We start from the raw sequence: 19,543 nt of genomic DNA on the forward strand, positions 1-19,543 counted from the left end.
ACGGATAGGACGACCAACTTAAATTGCCTCTGGGGCTCAAGGCCAGTTCGATCTACAGATTAAATTGCCCCAGCTTGCTAGATCTTGCATGTATAATCGCCGATCATTTTGGATACTTTTTATCTGATAACACCATCAGACGATCGACGCTGTGAGATGTCACTACTACACCCAGCAAATTAATGGCAACCGATCGTTGGGCGATCTCTCCCTCTCTCTCTCTCTGCGATCTAGCCTTTCCCAGTTTGTGCAACGATCTAATGTCTGATCTCTCCTTCCCTCCGTGGCGTAGCCACCACAAAGCTTTTCTTGCTAGCATGGCCGGCAATGGAAACGTACGACTGGAGCATGCTCTCCCTGCGTTTCGAGAAGGAATATTGACACTTTCGGGGTGGTGATCGAACCTGTGCCGTGGGTCGGTTTGTGTATGGTGGCGTGGCGTGGCTAGCCAGCCAAGCCGGCCCAGTCAGTGGTGGATGTGTGAGTGATGCAGGGGAGATCTAAGCGAAAGATATGCGCCGCATTGATGCCACAGGGGAGGGAGGGCTACTTGAGTAGTTGAGTGTTTTTCCCGTTCTGGCGCTGGAGGGAATCGTCCGTCGCGGCCAGCCAGATCGAACGCGCTTTAATTCCCTTGCCTATGTACATCAACTGTACTACGCGCGGACGGGCGCGCGGCGCGGCGCGGGCCGGACGTGACAGGAGTCAGGAGGAGACTGAGGCGCCGGCGCGGCGGGGCGGAGCTAGTATAGCTAGGTTAGCGCGCGGGCGCGCGGCGTACGATGGATCGGCGAGGAAAACCCGGGGTACGTACGGCGCGTTCGCTCGCTCGCCGGCCGTCTCTCGCTCGCGCGAGGCGATGCGTAATGCGTTGTTGCAACCCCCCCGCGCGTGCGGGGACCCCGAGGTGAATGCGCGCCAACGACACAGCGTGCATGCATAGCATCCTCGCACTCGCCAGCGCTCTCCCCGTCCATCGATCCGGAGATGCCGGAGCTGGCCATTGATTGAGGGCGAGGAGAGAGGAGAGAGACGGACGGATCGGCCGGCGAGCAAAGGACAAGGAGGAAACCGACGGCTTCAGTTTGATGGTTTCCAGCGACATGAAGGCGGGCCACAGGACGGGCGACACGTAGCTCTCTGGCTGCTTGTCAGTGGCTCCTTACCTAGGATGTTCAGTGTCTTCCATAGGATAGGTCATCTCAGGCCAGCTCTCCCCCCCCCCCCTCTCTCCCTCTCTCTCTCTCTCTCTCCTCTCTGAAAGAGCCTGTTCGATCACATGCATGTTCTACAACAAAGAATGAAAAAGACCTGCATACAACTTGTAAATCACTGAAAACCTGAGTTGATGAGTACCATATGAGCTATAGTCCAATAAAGTAGAGCTTGCGAAAAATGCCTATCATTGTACACAAGTAATATAATAGTGGTTTGCATTTTTTGAATTAATGTACCTCGCCATTATAAAAAAAAGCTACCCGGACAAGAATAATTAAGGACGGAGAGTGAACTTGTTGAGAATTGAGCGGGACCTACATCTGGGTTAAAACCATACACACCTACAACTACACACTTGAAAGTGCATCTCAAATAATCAAAAATAAAGTGTGGGCATGTCAAAAATCGAACATAGGTCCACAGGGTTAAACCATATATACATCCCCATCACTACGCTAACAATCAGAATAAAATTTTAATGAAAAATCTCGGTCACAAGTTCTTTTGCTAGGGAGAATGTACACGTATAAAAGTTTTCTTAAAAATGTTTTAAAACACTAGTTAAAAATAATTTTAACTTGACAAGTTCAATCTTGTTGGTGCACACTGTAACATGACGAGAGAATCTCTTATATGCCACTGAAAATTGGCTATGTCCTTATATGTCATTGGACCAAATTTGCGCACTCTCTTATGCCACTCTCGTCTGTTGTCTGTGGGTTGACTGTTAACTCTCAAGTAAAAAAGACGTATTTGCCTTTCTGAGTATAGGACATGCCTAACAACTCAAGAAGGGCAAATGTGTCTTTTTTACTTTAGAGTTAACGGTCAACACAGTCAACTGATGGAAGTTGCATGATAGGGTGCGCAATTTTGGACCAATGGCATATAGGGGATGAACCAATTTTCAGTGGTATATAAGGGATCAGACTGATTTTCAGTGGTATATAAAGGATTCTATCTAACATGATGGTAGCTCGGGTAATGTTAATAAATGTTCTAACTACAAGTTAGAATGTTTTAAGTTGTGGATTTTCCATGGTTTATCTAGTCGTGACATTGCAAAGTCTTATATATAATGGGCATGCTAACAAATCATCATATGTTGTTTCAGTTAACTGATTATAGACGATATGGATAGTTAATTTGGATATCATTTGCAGTGTAATTCATTTAAACTTTCTCTCCGGTGCTGTTGTAAAAAAAATGAATTGTCTGGAGAGAGATGATAAAAAAGAAATTAACGGAAAGAAAATGAATATTATTTTTATGAGAGATTTAATGATCCTTGTTGCCAAGAGCTATACCGTTCTTTCTAGCAAATTTTGCTAAAGTACATCATCATTGTGTGGTTAATTTTAGTTAGCACCTCACAATATATTTAACTTTTGGAGGGAGACTTTGAGATGTAGTAATTGATTTCATGGTAGAGATCGCCCTCCCCATTATTTTATATTTTTTTGAATGGATGAGGGCGCAGAAGGCACATGTGCAAATGAAAAGACAGAAATGCACCTGGGGTATCCAGTTCATCGGGGCGGTGTCGTCCCCCAAGTGATGAGCACGGTAGCATACGCATACCACGCTCCATTGTTGGTACCACGCTACCCATATCCCCGTGTCTACCGACTTATCCTCCTAGCTTGACCACCACCCTGATCGCATTCTCGTCTCTGCCGGTAGGATCTGGCACAGTGGATCATAGTGACAGTGTGCTCATGGGGCTACTTGAGGAAGCCAACGGCTCCCCTGCAATGATGTGTTGACGACCTCGGACGACCATTGCTGCTAGAGGTGGTGCGAACTCTTATCCAACTGGTGGAGATTGAAAGAAGGTGGCCATTGGCCGGCAGAGGATGTCTGGCCTCCTGTTAATTGCCTCCACCATGACCAGTGGGTGGCTTAAAGGATGTCAAAGGTTGGGACGGTTTCTAGGACGATGGTGTGATGTGGGAACACGAAGAAAACATGAGGAAAAAATATTAAAATGAATTTCCCACTTAAAATGCATCAAATAAAAAAAATAAAGAAACGACCGGGAATAGACACAGGATTTGTGAACTAGCTAGGGCAAACATCATATGGTCCCTTGCTGATGCACAAGTACATTGAGATGTCATTTCAATTCTGTGCATCATATGCATGTGGTCCCTTGCTGAATATTACTCTTGAAATATCTACCAGTGCCAATCTATTGCATGACTTAATTAATTCACAGGTTTTGTTGATTACATTATTAGTAAGCTTGAGAGCACAAGCTCAATGGATTTTTCTATAAATGGGGATCATTTTGCAATTTTCTTTGTCGTGCAAAGTTAGCCTTCTTTATTACTACTTCTGTTTTTAAATATACGATCCTATTGACTTTTGGTCATATATTTAACCATGTATCTTATTTAGATAGTTTGCGCAAATATATATACCTTCAATGATAAAATTAGTTACAATGAAACAAATGATATTTACGCAATTCTTTTTACTAAACAAGTCACAAGAAGTACCTGCAGCAATATATGTTGGAACCGTGCAGTAGATCGAGCCTAGCTACGCAAAAAAACAAAAAGAGAAAAAAAGGGAAAGGAAAAACATTAATCATGCATGAGCAGTATGCCCGGCAACTGGAATTTGTCAAAGATATGGGGAGAGGAGAATAATACAAGTACTACTACTACCTAGCTCTACCATGCATATGCACCCAAAGGCAAACTGGATTATTGGATAAAGCACAGATGCTGGCAAAACAATCCTTAAGCCTCCCCTCCCTGCTTCTTTATTTTTGGGCAGCCTCTACCGGACGGTGCCGTGGTCCATTGGACCAGTAGGTGGCGACATACATGGTTTGGGTTAAGTCTAGGAGAGCAGTGTGTGTGCGCGCGCAAGAGAGAGAGACTGTGAGTCTGGGAGTAGCCCTCTCCCCTCCTTTGGCCATCTTCCTCGTGTATATGCATATATGCATCATCGCAACGGTGTATATTTGTGGTGTGGCGGGTGTGGCATTGGATTGCCCCCATTTTGGCTCGTGCTTCCCAGTTAGGGTAAAACCTGTGGTAAACTTGCTAGCCCCACGCCAAAGTTACCCTTCTTTATTGTTGAAAGGGAGAGGAGGTGTGTGAATTGTGATGGAGGGAGAGAGAGAGAGATAGAAAGAGAGATGTGTGTCAAAGCAAGCAAGAAACCAGTTTCACAAAGAGCTACTACTAGTACTAGTGTACTACTGTGGTACAGTGCCCAATGTCCTTTCTCCGGACTCGACTCCACTAATATTCTCCTCTTCTCGCGCGGCTCGTTATATTCTCGTCATCATTGGAGGCTTTAGCAAGCAAGAAGAGAGGCAGTGGTGGTGGTGGTGGAGGAGGAGCTAGCTAGCCTGTGCTTGCTGATCGGTGCTGAGCTGAGGAATCGTTCGATCGATCGGGCGAGATGGGGAGGGGAAGAGTTGAGCTGAAGCGCATCGAGAACAAGATCAACAGGCAGGTCACCTTCTCCAAGCGCCGCAACGGCCTCCTCAAGAAGGCCTACGAGCTGTCCGTTCTCTGCGACGCCGAGGTCGCGCTCATCATCTTCTCCAGCCGCGGCAAGCTCTACGAGTTCGGCAGCGCCGGGTATAATTAATACAGACACAACAACACACACAACCAACAAACCAGCATCAATTTGAACCTGCAGATCTGCTGTTTTCTCTGATCAATTGCTTCTTTTTTTTTGTTCTTTTTTGTTTCTTTTATCTGCTGCAACGGCGTCCTGCTCCTCTGGGGTTTCTCGTTTTCTTTTTCATTTATTTTTAGCAGGTGCCAAGTAGCCGAGCTACTATACTTACCTGGCCATGTTAATTATTTTATTCCGTCTGTCTGTGTGTGTCTGTGCATACTACTATAGGGACATGGCGCGGTGTTCTTATAAACCGGGAGGCCGGATCCCTAACTAGCATGGGAGGATATCTTTTCAGCGGATCTATACAAACCCTACTCCTGCTGACCTCTTTCTTCCAGTTTCTCCGGGTCTTCCTTGGATTATTATTGCCCATCTTCCGGGTTGTGCGTGTGTCAGAGACAGCTCGAACGATAAATTTCTCAAAACCAGTACTAGAGAGGGTGTGTTGTGTGTGAGAACTGAGTGGAGAGTTAGCATGAAGGCTGCAAACTAGAAAGGAAGGTATGTTCTTTCCTTTTTGATCCATCAGGGGAGCCCCTTCTGGTATTAAGATCTTTCCGGCACATTGATTTTCATACTTTGTGATGACCCTGGAAGAATCGGCGTAGCAGCGTAGCACCGCTCCATTTTGGTCTTACCCTCACCTCCCCATGCTATGAACTGATCAATTTCATTGTTCTTCATCACCCTTCTCCTAGCTTTCCACTTCCTTCGGATCTCATGCCATGTTTCTCAGCATGAATCAAATTTAATTCGTGTTTTCTACTTCCATATATACTGGAAGAAATTTAATTAGATCTATTTTTGCTCGGGAGGTCTTCATACTTTGAGTTCTGATGCCATCACCTTATTTCCCCCCCCCCCTTCTCTTGTTCTATCTTCTTCCTCATCTTGGCTTGATCATTTTGATCTGTCAGTTATAGCATGATGCATTCTCAATTTGACTGTATGTAAGTTCAACCGGAAATATGTTGAATGGATTTTCTATATATCAACACTTGATGTCAGGCCTGCATCTGTTTCGCTTGTGGTGGTGTGGCCAAAATTGTCTATATTTGATCTTTGCTCTTCTTTCTCCTCATTTCATGACGATTCCTACTACGGCTTAAACCATTCTTTATTCTTTACTAATCATGGATGTTGCTTGACTCCTAGTTGTTTCGTACTAGCTCAACTTGGAGATCTTTTCATTATTTGCCTAGTTGGTGGGTACGTTTGTGACAGATCTAAAATGGTGCACGAAAAGTTTTACTTATTATGAAAAAAGGGAGCTTAACAGGGTAATTTCTCTATTTATTCGTGATGACATTTTTTCCTTGATAAGGGGGATTTTTTATAATCTGCACTCACATGTTTATATGTAAAATCTAGCTCTTTTGTTTTGTTTTTGGCATATTTCCCGCTAAGTATAGAGTTTATGTGGATAACATTATAACTTTTCAAGATCCAATCCACATCTTTGATTGTGAAAATCATACAATAGGGAAAATCAACTGAAGGGTTAATTAGATGCTATATGCATATATATATATATGTGCGCGCGCGCGCGCCTGAATTTAACTATGTATGCATCCAACTGTTTCATTGAAAAAGATTTGATATTTTTCAGTCTATTCTTTTTCGAGTATATATTTAATATGTTTCAATCTGTTTTGACCATTATAAGATAAAGCCTATATTCACCAGGCATTTGAGATGATCTTTTCATGCATGAAAAAGCTGTTGTTATCACTTCAACTAACCAGACGATCTAACATGTATTTGTATAAGAAACAGACCTTGATTTCCTTCTGTAAAATCATGCATGTGTTCGTTTTGAATTGGAGTCGGCGCGCCTGTGTTTTGACCGTCAGGAAAGTCTTTTTTTTCCCTGAATAGTCAAGGGTCTATACTTCTTGAAGCAATTGGGACACTAATCAATTATTGTTTATACCTCGGACCATCTTTTCCTTCTTCACACCACTAATCAGTTTATGCCTTGGACCATTAATTGTGTTGTTCACAAGCTTCTTGTTTATGGTTTACAAAGCATTCGCCTAGATTTGTGTGTGTCTCTACACATCGATCACTTTTAAATACTTGTCGCTTTCAGTTATTCTTTTAACGTTTGGTTATTTATCTTATTTAAAAAAATTATCGTATTATTATTTATTTTGTTTGTGATTTACTTTATTATCAAAAGTATTTCAAATATGACTTATCTTTTTTTATAAGTGCACTAATTTTTCAAATAAGATGAATGGTCAAATGTTACAAGAAAAAGTTAAAGCAACCACTAATTTAGGGCGGAGGTAGTAAAACCTAGTTATTGTAACCAATAATTTTATCAATCTATAAATGCAACACAAAGTCACTTCGTGATATCTCACACAAAGCCACTTCAACGATGAAAGCTGACTGCATGTTTTATCAAAACACATGTGATCAGTTTGTTGGATGAAAAAAATTATCTATGTCATAAATCAAGAGTTATAATATAAGCTTCTGGCTCTACAAGTAACATTTCTATGTTTTTTTTTTACGTTCTTACATACTATGTTTTGCCAAAAAAAACATGATCATTTTGTTGGACGAAAAGAAATAGTAAATATAGAGTGACCTTTGATATCATTATAATATAAGCTTCTGCCTCTATAAATAACATCTATGCACTTTTTACGTCGTAGTAATTTGATATATGAGAAATTTACATATAACATTTTTGTGCAGCATAACAAAGACTTTAGAAAGGTACCAACATTGTTGCTACAATGCTCAAGATTCCAACAATGCACTTTCTGAAACCCAGGTATATATATCTGCATGAACTGGTCATGAATTTCTGCTGTTGGTTTTGGTTTCAAAATGGGTCTTGTTTTTTTACTATATATATTTTTGTATGAATATGCAATTATCAATGTCCTGACATTGAAATTAGCTACAGTATAAACCTAGCTAGGTATTTTCATCGTATTGTGAGATTACATTCAATAAAAAGTACACAGATTAGCATAACTGTGTTAATTTGATGATGTATCCCAAAGCTAATTTGCAGTGACTTAAAATATTTTACTTGACACAGCTACTAAATCGGATGTTCTTTTCGTAAAAGCATTCTAAAGAATGGCAAAGTTTAGAAGAATTAAACTAGTAGAATTTCAACACCGGCATGCATTAACCATATTTTATGTAATAAATGAAGTTTTTATTGACATGTCAAAGGAGGACAACAAAGACAATCCCTTCTTCCTATATAGTTGGTACCCACTACAAGCATTAACACTATAAAGAAGCATCCAGGTTAAGCCACATCATCGATAATCAATAGCCGTCGGATCAAATGCATCTTTGTTTGTTTAACTGTGCATGCCTTAAGTAAGGAAACTGCCATGGGTAATTAGGCACATCAATGGATGACCCACTTAAGTGCTCCTGGTCATGCATTACATGCATCCCCCATATTAAGCCACTGCTATATCCCTTAACCATCTACCACTCAAATGCCAACTTTACACTTTATTATTTTAGAATGTTTACTTTTGATATTTCAATTCTTCAATTCTGTTTGTAAGCACATATTTACAAAGTTGTTTATCATCACCATAAAATCCCGTAGCAACGCGCGGGGTATCAAACTAGTTGTTTGTTATAATTATACCATATTACAATGCAAGATCGTGCTGTTTACGGCGTATATGTATTCAGAAATGTTGCACCTAGTATAGGTTTTTACCAGCATAGAATATACAAATAGCTAGTCTAAATGACTTTTTGTGCCCCTAGCTCCCTAGTGTAACCTTACATGAAGTATTCCCTGCATCGAATATGAAGTATATATTCCCTGCATCGACGAATATACAAATATACTCCTAGCTAGGCTAAAATACAGCCACCAGTATGAAGTAAATTAGTCGATGTAGTTCAATATTTAAATATAGATGGTGATTGAATGTACAACAATAGTGCACATCCCAAAAAAATAAGGGTGTACCTCTGTGACCAGATAGTACTCCCTCAGTCAGGGTACGTCCAGATTCATTGGACTAGGATATGTCACATCCAGTACTAGGGCCCTGTTTAGATTCCAATTTTTTTTTCAAACTTTTAACTTTTCCGTCACATCGAACTTTCCTACATACAAACTTCCAACTTTTCCGTCACATCGTTCCAATATCTTCAAACTTCCAATTTTGGCGTGGAACTAAACACAGCCTAGGTTGGTTTTTCGTGGGACGGAGGGAGTACTCTTTATGGTGATTCTAAATTTCAGTCAATCAATTAGAGTACGTCCTCATAACATTTCAAACAAAAACATAGATGCCCTTGTGCATAATTTCAAAAGTCATGAGATCAAATTGAAATTCTTGAGAACTTACCAACCGCAAAATATCTAAGGAGTTATGTCACTTGGTTATATTTATATCATTGACATCCTGCAACTTATTTGCCCAATAATCAGTATATATAGTTTGCTAGCTGTATCATTAATAGCATGTTTCACAAAATTTTAAAAAAAGAATAAGCCCAACGTATATGTACAAGGAGGCCATGTGACATATTTAGTTAAAATTCACAAACGACTTTTATCAAGTGTTTAAAGAAACCGCAGAAAGTTAATTTGCTCTGTGTAACACTAATATTCAGTGTATGATTCGCCAAACACACAGTTCCTTAGTCGTTAGAACTAGCTGATAAATATTTTTGTGAACTGAACTAATGGTTTTTCTTTTCCTCTGATCCTGAAGAGTTGGTACCATGAAATGTCAAAGTTGAAAGCAAAATTTGAAGCTTTGCAGCGCACTCAAAGGTATTTCACTATGATCTCTCCAAGAAGCATAACTCCTGCAAATACACAATATATTTTTCTATAACATGCATGCAAGTGATAATGTTGTGTTAAGGGAAAGAGGGAAGAAGCAGCCCATAACGTGCATTTACACACATTATTCTGTAATATAGCTGCTGCGAAACTTTATGTGTCATGCAATTTACCTTAATATTTACATTATGCTCTTTGGGTTTTGCTTGATTCTTAAAGGCACTTGCTTGGGGAGGATCTTGGACCACTCAGCGTCAAAGAATTGCAGCAGCTGGAGAAACAGCTTGAATGTGCACTATCACAGGCGAGACAGAGAAAGGTTTATGGCATTCTGCAGTCCTTTGTTTGGAACCAAAATACTTCTGTTTCTAGCCTACCCTGGTTCGCTTGTTATTTGTCCACTGATTTGGATATAGGTGCAATACGTGAGAAGCAATAAAATATACAGTATGTCTTTAGTTTGTAGGTAAAGTTATATATATTTATAAATAGACAGGAGGTGTACGCTAGCTATGGAATATCCCCTTGCTAAAGTTTATATAAAGAGCACCTAACTAATTTGTTTTTGTTCATGGAAGTGAACATAATAACTGGGAATGCTTATCCTACATTATCTAAAGAGAATTGCATAAAATTGTTTCAATCTCTAGCTAATGCATGGTGGTGGTTTGGTAGAAAGCCAAGACATATTTCACTTAGAATATTGATACCTTATTTTATGGTAAAGGTCAACTGATGATATTTTTAAAGAAGTGTGAAAGCTACTATGCAGCATAAGTAATCCCTTTGTTTCATAAATTTGCCCTAAGTCATTATCTTTAACCATCAATTTCTGGAAATTTGTGTAGTTTAACAAAATGTGAACTGTACATTCTGTAAGGATTTTTCATGTTGTGTATCTAACAACATAACCCTTGTGGTGTTAAACTATAGTATCATTTTTTTAGAAACTAATGGTCAAAAATATATATAAGTGTTTGAATTAGGACAAACGTAGAATGACAAGTAATTTGAAGCAACTGGGCGTAGCATGTATCTTGATAAATTCACCCTATTCTAGGCACGAAGGTGATGCATACAGTGGCACTAAATTTCATATAAAAGACTATCTAAGTATAGAATAGAAATATAGAATGGCTAGCACGCATGCCCTTTTTCTTTATATGGATACATGTGTAGTGACAGGGCCGAGCAACTGCAACATTAATCTAAACTGTCAATTTCAGATATACTACTACTTATGGCTGCTTGTTTAGGCTAATTAATAATTATATGTTTACTCTTTTCAAAATAAAACACTTCAAAGCTGCATGACAATCCCGTCAACAAGGATAGTAATGACAATGAGTAGCTGATGAAATAATATGGCTTCAATTCTGGAGTTTCAGGAAAATTTAGCTGCTAAAAAAAGAATAAGTGAATAACCCAAAGAAAATAGAACTTTGAAGGATAGAGGTAGAGAGATTAAATATACACTAGTATTCATTTTGTGGTGCGTCGTACATGCTTCAAAATCTCCCAAGGACCATAAAAGATCCCAAGAAATAGCTAGGTAGAACACATGAAAGTTCAGAAACTGGATATAATCTACACTTCATTATATTACTGTCAACTCAATATGACTGTGCTTGAATGGTTTTTGTGCAGACGCAACTGATGATGGAACAAGTGGAGGAACTTCGCAGAAAGGTACATTATCAATCCAAAGTTTCTCAAGCATACATACAGTATCAGCATTGCCATGGGCGGGTGACTTCAGGAGTGCTAGCTACTAGTGATAATCTAAATTAAACCACGAAATGACTTGGCTAGCTTTGACAATGCATCTATATTGCCAGCAAGGCTGCTAGGGTATACCGCATGCAAGTTAATTAGGGTAGATCGTGTAGCCTTTGACTGTATAACTAAAGAAATGGTAGCTTCGTTCTTGCGAGAGATTTCTTTCATGAGAGTTGTTACATATTATACTATCTCCAATATATTTTTCTTGTGCCACAGGAGCGTCAGCTGGGTGAAATTAATAGGCAACTCAAGCACAAGGTTCTTATTCACTCGGAAATCTGTTATGCCAATGCGGTGCACATATAATTATTTATTGATAATTTTCATTCATATATTCTCATATCCAATGCTGCAGCTCGAGGTTGAAGGTTCCACCAGCAACTACAGAGCCATGCAGCAAGCCTCCTGGGCTCAGGGCGCCGTGGTGGAGAATGGCGCCGCATACGTGCAGCCGCCGCCACACTCCGCGGCCATGGACTCTGAACCCACCTTGCAAATTGGGTAAGATTAATCAAGAAAAGCCAAGACCAGAAATGCATATACTTATAACTTCTAGCTCAAATGCATACAGCTCGATCACAGCATCCGAACTAGTAGAACTAATGAAAGATTCTCATCAAACTGACTGTGTATATCTTGCTTCCATTATATTATCTGAAAAACGATTATGTTACTAGGTATCCTCATCAATTTGTGCCTGCTGAAGCAAACACTATTCAGAGGAGCACTGCCCCTGCAGGTGCAGAGAACAACTTCATGCTGGGATGGGTTCTTTGAGCTAAGCAGCCATCGATCAGCTGTCAGAAGTTGGAGCTAATAATAAAAGGGATGTGGAGTGGGCTACATGTATCTCGGATCTCTCTGCGAGCCACCTAATGGTCTTGCGTGGCCCTTTAATCTGTATGTTTTTGTGTGTAAGCTACTGCTAGCTGTTTGCACCTTCTGCGTCCGTGGTTGTGTTTCCGTGCTACCTTTTTATGTTTTGATTTGGATCTTGTTTGAAAATAATCTTACCAGCTTTGGGTAAACTGTTTATTACGTACTCTATATAGCATATGTGACCGACGACAACGGTTTCATTTTAGATGATGTGTATGGATGATTTCTTTCCAAAATCACATCTTTAGTATAAGAGCAATTTTACCATCCAATACCAAATTTTATACTAGAAAATATTTTGGGATATCAAAATTTATGGTACCTCCAGTACCAAATGTTGAATGGTAAACTTTCATAATATACAAGTCACTCTAGGATATTTAAGACAATTTTTAGTTTTTTCTTATTGTTGCCCTTGTTAAATACATGAGAAATTTTACATCACTTAAAATGTATCAAGAGGTATCAAATTTTTTTAATACAAAATTTAGTACTTTCTCCGTTTATATATGAATGTGGACAATGCTTGAAAGTCTTATAACCTGAAACTGAGGTAGTGTATCGAGAAGTACAAAATTTTACACTAAAATCCCAGTACTTACTCAATAACTGTAAAATTACTCTAAATATGTACTCCCTCTATTTCAGATTATAAGTTGTTTTAACTTTAGTCAAAGTTAAACTGTTTCAAGTTTAACCAAGTTTGTAGATAAAAGTAGTAACATATTCAACACAAGACAAATATATTATAAAAACATATTGAATTATAGATTTAATTAAATTAATTTGGTATTGCAAGTATTACTAAATTTGTTTATAAATTTGGTCGAATTTAAAATAGTTTGACTTTAACCAAAGTCAAAACAAATTATAATCTAAAACAAAGGTAATACATTGTATCACTCTCATGAATGGATTGTAACATACATTAATTTAATTACTATTTTAGTTCTTGTGCAAAAGTTGAAAACGATTTATGTTTGGAATCTTTTTGTGGTGTATATATATGAAACCATTCCTCTACCATCCTTCCCCAACCATAATCCTCACAACCGTTAGCCCCATTGTGATCTCACCCAGTTGCTAGCCTCTTTTGTCACCTTGTCACAGCTCTCCTCCATTCATTACACAATGGCATCAGCCTTCTAATCCTCGTTGTGTAGCAATCTTTCACATGCTTGACACACATGAAGGTATGATCAGCATCTAATTTGTTTTATTTTTCTGATTTAGTATCACCATCCAATATGTGACTTCAATTCTTGGATTTTCTATTAATATTTTTTTAGAGTAATCACTTTGACGATTCATGAAATTGTGAGGCGCGGTTATAATCTAGCACACAAATTTGTAAAATATTTATTTTTATATACAAACTATATAGTGCGTGTGAACCATAGCCAAAACAACTCATGGTTACAAGAAAATTTGTGACGATATATAACATATATAACATATTGGACTTTTGATCGACATCCCCTTTTCAATGAAACCACAACATGTATGCAATGTTTATCTCCAGAACTTCATTCCAGCTAGTACTGTTTAGTTATTGAATAATGACAATGACATGACAATCAGAAGCATGAAGATGATCTCGTTTTTTTCTTGTAACGGTATGGGTGCAAACTAATTGTACTATTGAATAAAGGAATCTGATCGAATTTGCCATAACCCAATAATTAATCAAGTAGGATGTCATGTGCACTCATCAATTGATTGGTACGTACATATGCATTCAATATTATACAGAATTTTTTCCTTCAGTTTCTGTAGATTGCTGAAGCTGTAGCCTTTATCTCACAAGGGAAGGTGGCTCAACAGGCACGCAGGGCCATCTGATCATGGCCGAAAATGATTGGTGTTGCTGATATTGATGAATGTACTTTCGTTCAAGGTGAGAGAAGAACGTTGGAAGAATCCAGTTAATGGCGCAAGTACATACTAGTAGTAGATTTAATTCAAACTGCTGGTCTAGTTAAATACGTACTATATTCATATTTATTTAGGTGATATTTTATTTAAACATATAATAGACGCAAATACAAAAACACTCGTATACACTTATATATTTGTCCTTATGAACACTCATGCACACCGTGCTTCTAACTATGAGTGTATATCATAAGAATGATAAAGTTATCGTAGGAGCCTCGTTGTTGACAAGTACATTGCTAACAACTTAAAGAACAATTAACCGTAAATACGAACAACCATATGTACTAAGTGTGATACTTAAACTCGATACACAGGTTCATTATAAAGGACCTTAGCAGGTAAGCTAGACTATTTGCTTTTTAAAGGTTAAATTTGATGCCAATGTGCTTTCAAGGCTGTGTTCTTTTCTCCTGAAGATGCCCCGTTTGTTTCTTCTGCAAGGGTAGGATAAAATTTTGGATTCTCGTGGCACGCTTTTTAAACTACTAAACGATGTGTTTTGTGCGAAAACTTTCTATATGAAAGTTGCTCTAAAATATCATATTACTCCATTTTTTAAGTTTGTAATAATTAAAACTCAATTAATCACACGTTATTACCACCTCATTTTGCGTGAAACACTTAATCTTTATCTTCATCTTCATTTTCAGGAGATTCAAACACCACCTAAGGTTAAGTTTTTTATGCAAAACGAGATGGTATTAACGTATGATTGATTGAGTTTTAATTATTACGAACTTGAAAAATATATTAATATGATATTTTAGAGCAACTTTCATATAGAAAATTTTCGCACAAAACACATCGTTTAGTAGTTTAAAAAACGTGCCACGAAAATCTTAATTTTTCATCCAACTCTTATTAAAGAAAAGAACGGGACCAGTCAATTCAGTCAGCTTATCTTGGGCCGTTTGTTTGTTTACTTCGAACACAGTCAATAATTAAATAACAAAGTACTAAGAACGAGGAGGGATTAAGATCATCTAGCTTCTCTCTAACGTGGATTACTCATTACTGATATATGGCCGGGTTCCTTATGTAGCGGGTCCACACGTCAACAATTGAAAATCAGAGAGAAGTAATTGAGTCGCACTTAATTTAAAAAAGTTATACTCGAAATTTACACCGAAAGTTCAGAAATATGAGTGTAGCTGACTCGAAATAGATATATGCCCTGTTCCTTCCACATTTAGAACTGTGGAAGGATAAAGAGGCAAATTTGGAATATTCCACACATTAGTTTTGCAACGACTAGCTAGGAGCTTCTGTATAGGACAAATGATCCCAGTCCTACAAAATCATAAAGACATTCCAGTTGATACACAATCATGCATCATGATCAAGTGGATCAATAAATTATATATGCAAAATGGACCAGTTCAGCTCTCGGTTCAGTGACGTACTAGTATAACCATAAAGGTTCAATTTGCAAACATTGAAAAACCCAATACCGGACCAGAAAAACAGAGACATACCAAATGAACCGTTTATCATTATACCACTGTACACAGGTGTATTATCTCTATGACATGATTTACTTACATGCAGTATCTAATCATCGCAGTAATTACATGAACCTCCCAATGATCATGCCAGGTGCCAGGCCGGGCCAACCAACCAGCTGCTTGCCTGCTTCTAATTAATTGTTCCTACCGTCTAATCATCGATATATTCCACCGCATTCCGACACGTACCACTCTCCTCCAGCTGGATAATCCTCGGCAGAAAAAGAAAAAGGAAACGAAAGGGAAAGAGAGCTTTGTCTCCGTTGATTAACAGCAGCAGTAAGCTAGCTTAGGCTGTGAAATGGCGCGACTGCCCTCCCACCCAACCGATCCCGTGTCGCGTCGCGGTCGCGCGGGCCAAATATTGATTCACCAAACGACGCCCGTGAGGCGGGTGGCGAGGCGGCCCAGTCGCCCGCGCGGGCCGGCGGCGGGGCGCGCGCGCGGCAGCAGGGTGGAGCGGCACAGCGGGCACGTCAACCGGCCGAGGTCGATCCACCGGTCGATGCAGCCGCGGTGGAACGCGTGCGCGCAGTTGCCCAGCCGCCGCACCACGTCATCCGCCTCCAGCCTCTCCAGGCACACGATGCACCCCGCCACCGCCTCGTCGTCGTCGCAGCCATGACAGCCGTGCTCCGAGGCCGCGAGCAGCTGGGCGAACTCGAGGGGCGGGAGGCGGTCCTTCACCTCGTCGGGCAGCGGGGCGTCGACGGCAGCCGGGCGGCCCGATCGCTCCGGGTGGTGGCAGATCCCGACGACGAAGAGCATCAGCTGGAGGGCCTCCCTGATGGCGGCGAGGAGCTTGGCCAAGGCGATGAGCGGCTTGGGGATCGCCATGCAGTAGCACACCAGAGGGAACCCCATGATCGCCGCTGTATCGAGCTTGCTACGCACAGTTGGCAATACTACTATACACCGAGTCGCCGAACGCCGATGGATGCACGGAAGCAGAGACTGCGGCGAAAGAGAGTCGTGGAAAGCAAAGGGGGAGGATGGTGACGAGTGACGACTAGTCGTTACGAGCGCGCGCGCTTATATAGAGCGCCAGCGGTGATGGGCGCCGGTCGGCGGTCGCGGCCTCGCGGGCGGTGTGGTGAGGTGATCGATACCGAGACGTTTTCACGTGGTTTTTGGTGGATAACGCGCGTGCGGCGTGCGGAAGGAACCAGAGGCGCGCTTGCCGTACGTTTTAACCGCGTGGCGTGGCAAGCTGACGCGTAACGGGACAACGTCGCGGGTTGTTTTGAGTTCGTTTGAGTTTGACCGGGGTGGTGCCCCCGCCGCCCTGGTACGTGCGCACGGACTACGGGCGTGGGGGCACATGGGAAACGCACGCCGAAACTTGATTTGGGCGAGGGCGAGTGGGCGTGGGGTCCCCGGCGCGGCAAAGACGGATGACGGGCTCGCTGGTCAGACGGAAAATTCGTAGGTGCTTCTACTCCATACTGTTGCTTGTGTTGTTTACTCCTACTAATAATACACTTGTACAACTTGCTATGCGGTTTTCGACTTTTCTCGCCTCACCAGAGTACAGCACGGAAGTGGAGTCATGTTTTGCTTTTTTTTTCCCCGATGCTCACTGCGTGACGGAGTCCACCAGGCACTAGTGGTTCAGAGCGAGACTCAAGGGTACTATACGGAGTAATTCGCAACCGTATGTCCATGTTCAATTCATACAGTTGACAGGCGCTATCCGAGATGAAGACGATCGAAGAACAAGTCAGCGCTTGACGGTTGTAAACCACATTGGCTAGTCCTAGTGTGGACGAGAGAGGACACGTCCGTTAGTTGCATTGATGGAGCCACTAGCACATGGATAGAGATGGACGGTTGGGATTGGGACACAGATAGCAGTGACGAACTTGGTAACGTTATGGGGAATAGGTTTTGCAATCAAACTAGTCTAGGGCAGATTCTGAGTTGGAAAGAGCGAAATCGAACTATGTAACATTAAAAAAACTATTCAAAATAATTTCTTGAATACAATTTTTTTTGAAGAAAAAGTAAATTTCATATAATTACAAATATATTAACTAATCTATCATAATACCATAGATTTAAAATAATGTACCATAAAACTACAAATTTAATACCAAATTCATAATAAAACTATAAATTTATTAACAAAGTTATCATAAATCCAGATTTAGTATCAATTTAATAACAAAACTTAGATATTTATAACTCAATGTAACATTAGTGCTAGAAACTCAAACTCTAAATTATGTAGGTTTTGTGATAATTATATTACTAAATCTTTAGATTTGCAATAGTTTAGTTAAATTATATGTAGTTTTGAGAAACTTACTTGGAAAAGAAAATGACAAAAATCAATTTTCAAGTATGGTCTTTTCAAAAGCTACCCGCCTTACTTTAAATAGGGTAATGGGAGAGGATGACAATAACTAGAGAGAATCAAAGCCAATAAGATTGGAGAACTTAAGTGATGATTATATGTTAAAGGTGGATGATAGTGTAACCACTCTGCTTCTCTAGATTGAGGAGATAGCGAAATTGATGATGGGAGAGGGGGGAGGGGTATACGGCCTAGATAGATGGATAATCTACTTGAAAAGGTTGAAATGAGTTAGGTGATGGTGCGATGGTACTAGAGGGATTATAAGACGTAGTCAATTTTTCTGAGCAATTTTGTATTTTATCTCCAGATCTAAAGACGCGATTGCATTTCCTACACATTCATTGCTATAATCTGCATCGTTATAGTTAGCATGATCCAAATACATGTCACAATGAAAATTTTTTTTCGCTGGTCTTTAGAGCAACTAGAAAATTGTGCTTTTCTTAAAATATGAATTTAATAATCTATTTTTTTTACACTAAATGTATTTGTTATTGGACTACTGGTTGATCAAAATCTGTAAAATTTACGTTTTAAAATCAGGACGCACCACATAAAAAAAATTTCAACCGAGGCAGTATCGCTCTAAAGCCAACAACACGGGGACTGATGTCAAAAACATTATAGGCGCTAGTCGCCATCTGTGCCCATTTCGTCCTGACGAAAAAAGATTTAGGAGAACAAGAACTTTTGCAAGTTTTTAAGGAGAGCATCTTGGCTTTGTGGGCGCCTGGGCAATCATGGATCATGGCCGCCTCATGGTTGTGCTCTCGCAAACCCCTCTTCTAAACCCCAGCGGCACAGTGGCACACGACGGTGCACGTTGCAATCAATTGCCTTTGCGTGTTTACATGGGAAGGGTGCACGAATTCGGTGAGCCATCCTCTCTGTCGCGAAGAGGCATGTCTACCGGTGGCACGCACGGCCGAGCGCATGATTTCGGTTCGCTGAGCGGTCTCTTTCGCGGTTAGGCGAGTGAATTGACACCGAGACACAGCGATGTGCACGGCAGCACGGGGAATGGGGTAGAATTTGCCGCGGCAGTAAGAGATTGGTTCGAGTTGGCTGTTGCTGTCGGGCAAGATTTGGGTCGCGTTACGCAGCTACGCTCGAGCCGCAGCGTGACCAGCGTGGCTGGAAAAGGGTTCTCGTAGACGATTGGAGTTCGAGAATCAATGCGAAAAGCAAACGGTGCCGAATGTACCAAGAATGGGTCGACAGCCATTTGGCCGAACCGCTGAAGGGAGATGCATGACAGGGGAGGCGGAACAAATGAACAAAAACGTTCACGGAGCAGGTATGATAGTAGTAACACGACACTGTTTGATGGATGATTCAATGAGTGTGGAGATTATGGATACCCCATATCTACATCACAGTTGTAATTTAGTCGAATATACGGTACCAAATATA

General features: G+C 40.6%; 2 protein-coding genes and 1 long non-coding RNA gene across 4 annotated transcripts; 2 read left to right on the forward strand and 1 right to left on the reverse strand.

Annotated features, from left to right (window-relative positions):
• The first annotated feature begins 4,412 nt into the window (after positions 1-4,412).
• On the forward strand, positions 4,413-12,598 carry LOC4330328 (MADS-box transcription factor 6-like). Of its 2 annotated transcripts, none has more exons than XM_066307040.1 (8): positions 4,413-4,820; positions 7,579-7,657; positions 9,594-9,655; positions 9,887-9,971; positions 11,315-11,356; positions 11,666-11,707; positions 11,805-11,950; positions 12,127-12,533. In XM_066307040.1, the coding sequence occupies exons 1-8, from the start codon at positions 4,639-4,641 to the stop codon at positions 12,224-12,226; spliced, it is 738 nt and encodes a 245-aa protein (XP_066163137.1). In that variant the 5' UTR covers positions 4,413-4,638; the 3' UTR covers positions 12,227-12,533. The 2 variants fall into 2 exon arrangements, with proteins under 2 accessions (XP_066163137.1, NP_001388850.1); NM_001401921.1 differs by having other exon boundaries at positions 4,507-4,820; positions 9,887-9,986; positions 12,127-12,598.
• Positions 12,599-13,375: 777 nt separating this feature from the next.
• Positions 13,376-14,663, forward strand: LOC136355452 (uncharacterized). Its single transcript, XR_010739705.1, has 2 exons — positions 13,376-13,521; positions 14,096-14,663. It is a non-coding gene; the product is annotated as an uncharacterized lncRNA (long non-coding RNA).
• Positions 14,664-15,738: 1,075 nt separating this feature from the next.
• Positions 15,739-16,778, reverse strand: LOC4330329 (brassinosteroid-responsive RING protein 1). Its single transcript, XM_015768304.3, has one exon. It carries the CDS (start codon positions 16,633-16,635, stop codon positions 16,141-16,143), a length of 495 nt encoding a protein of 164 aa, XP_015623790.1. The 5' UTR covers positions 16,636-16,778; the 3' UTR covers positions 15,739-16,140.
• Between the last annotated feature and the right edge of the window lie 2,765 nt (positions 16,779-19,543).

Source organism: Oryza sativa, chromosome 2 (genome assembly GCF_034140825.1).
Source record: "Oryza sativa Japonica Group chromosome 2, ASM3414082v1".
NCBI classification, from domain to species: domain Eukaryota; kingdom Viridiplantae; phylum Streptophyta; class Magnoliopsida; order Poales; family Poaceae; genus Oryza; species Oryza sativa.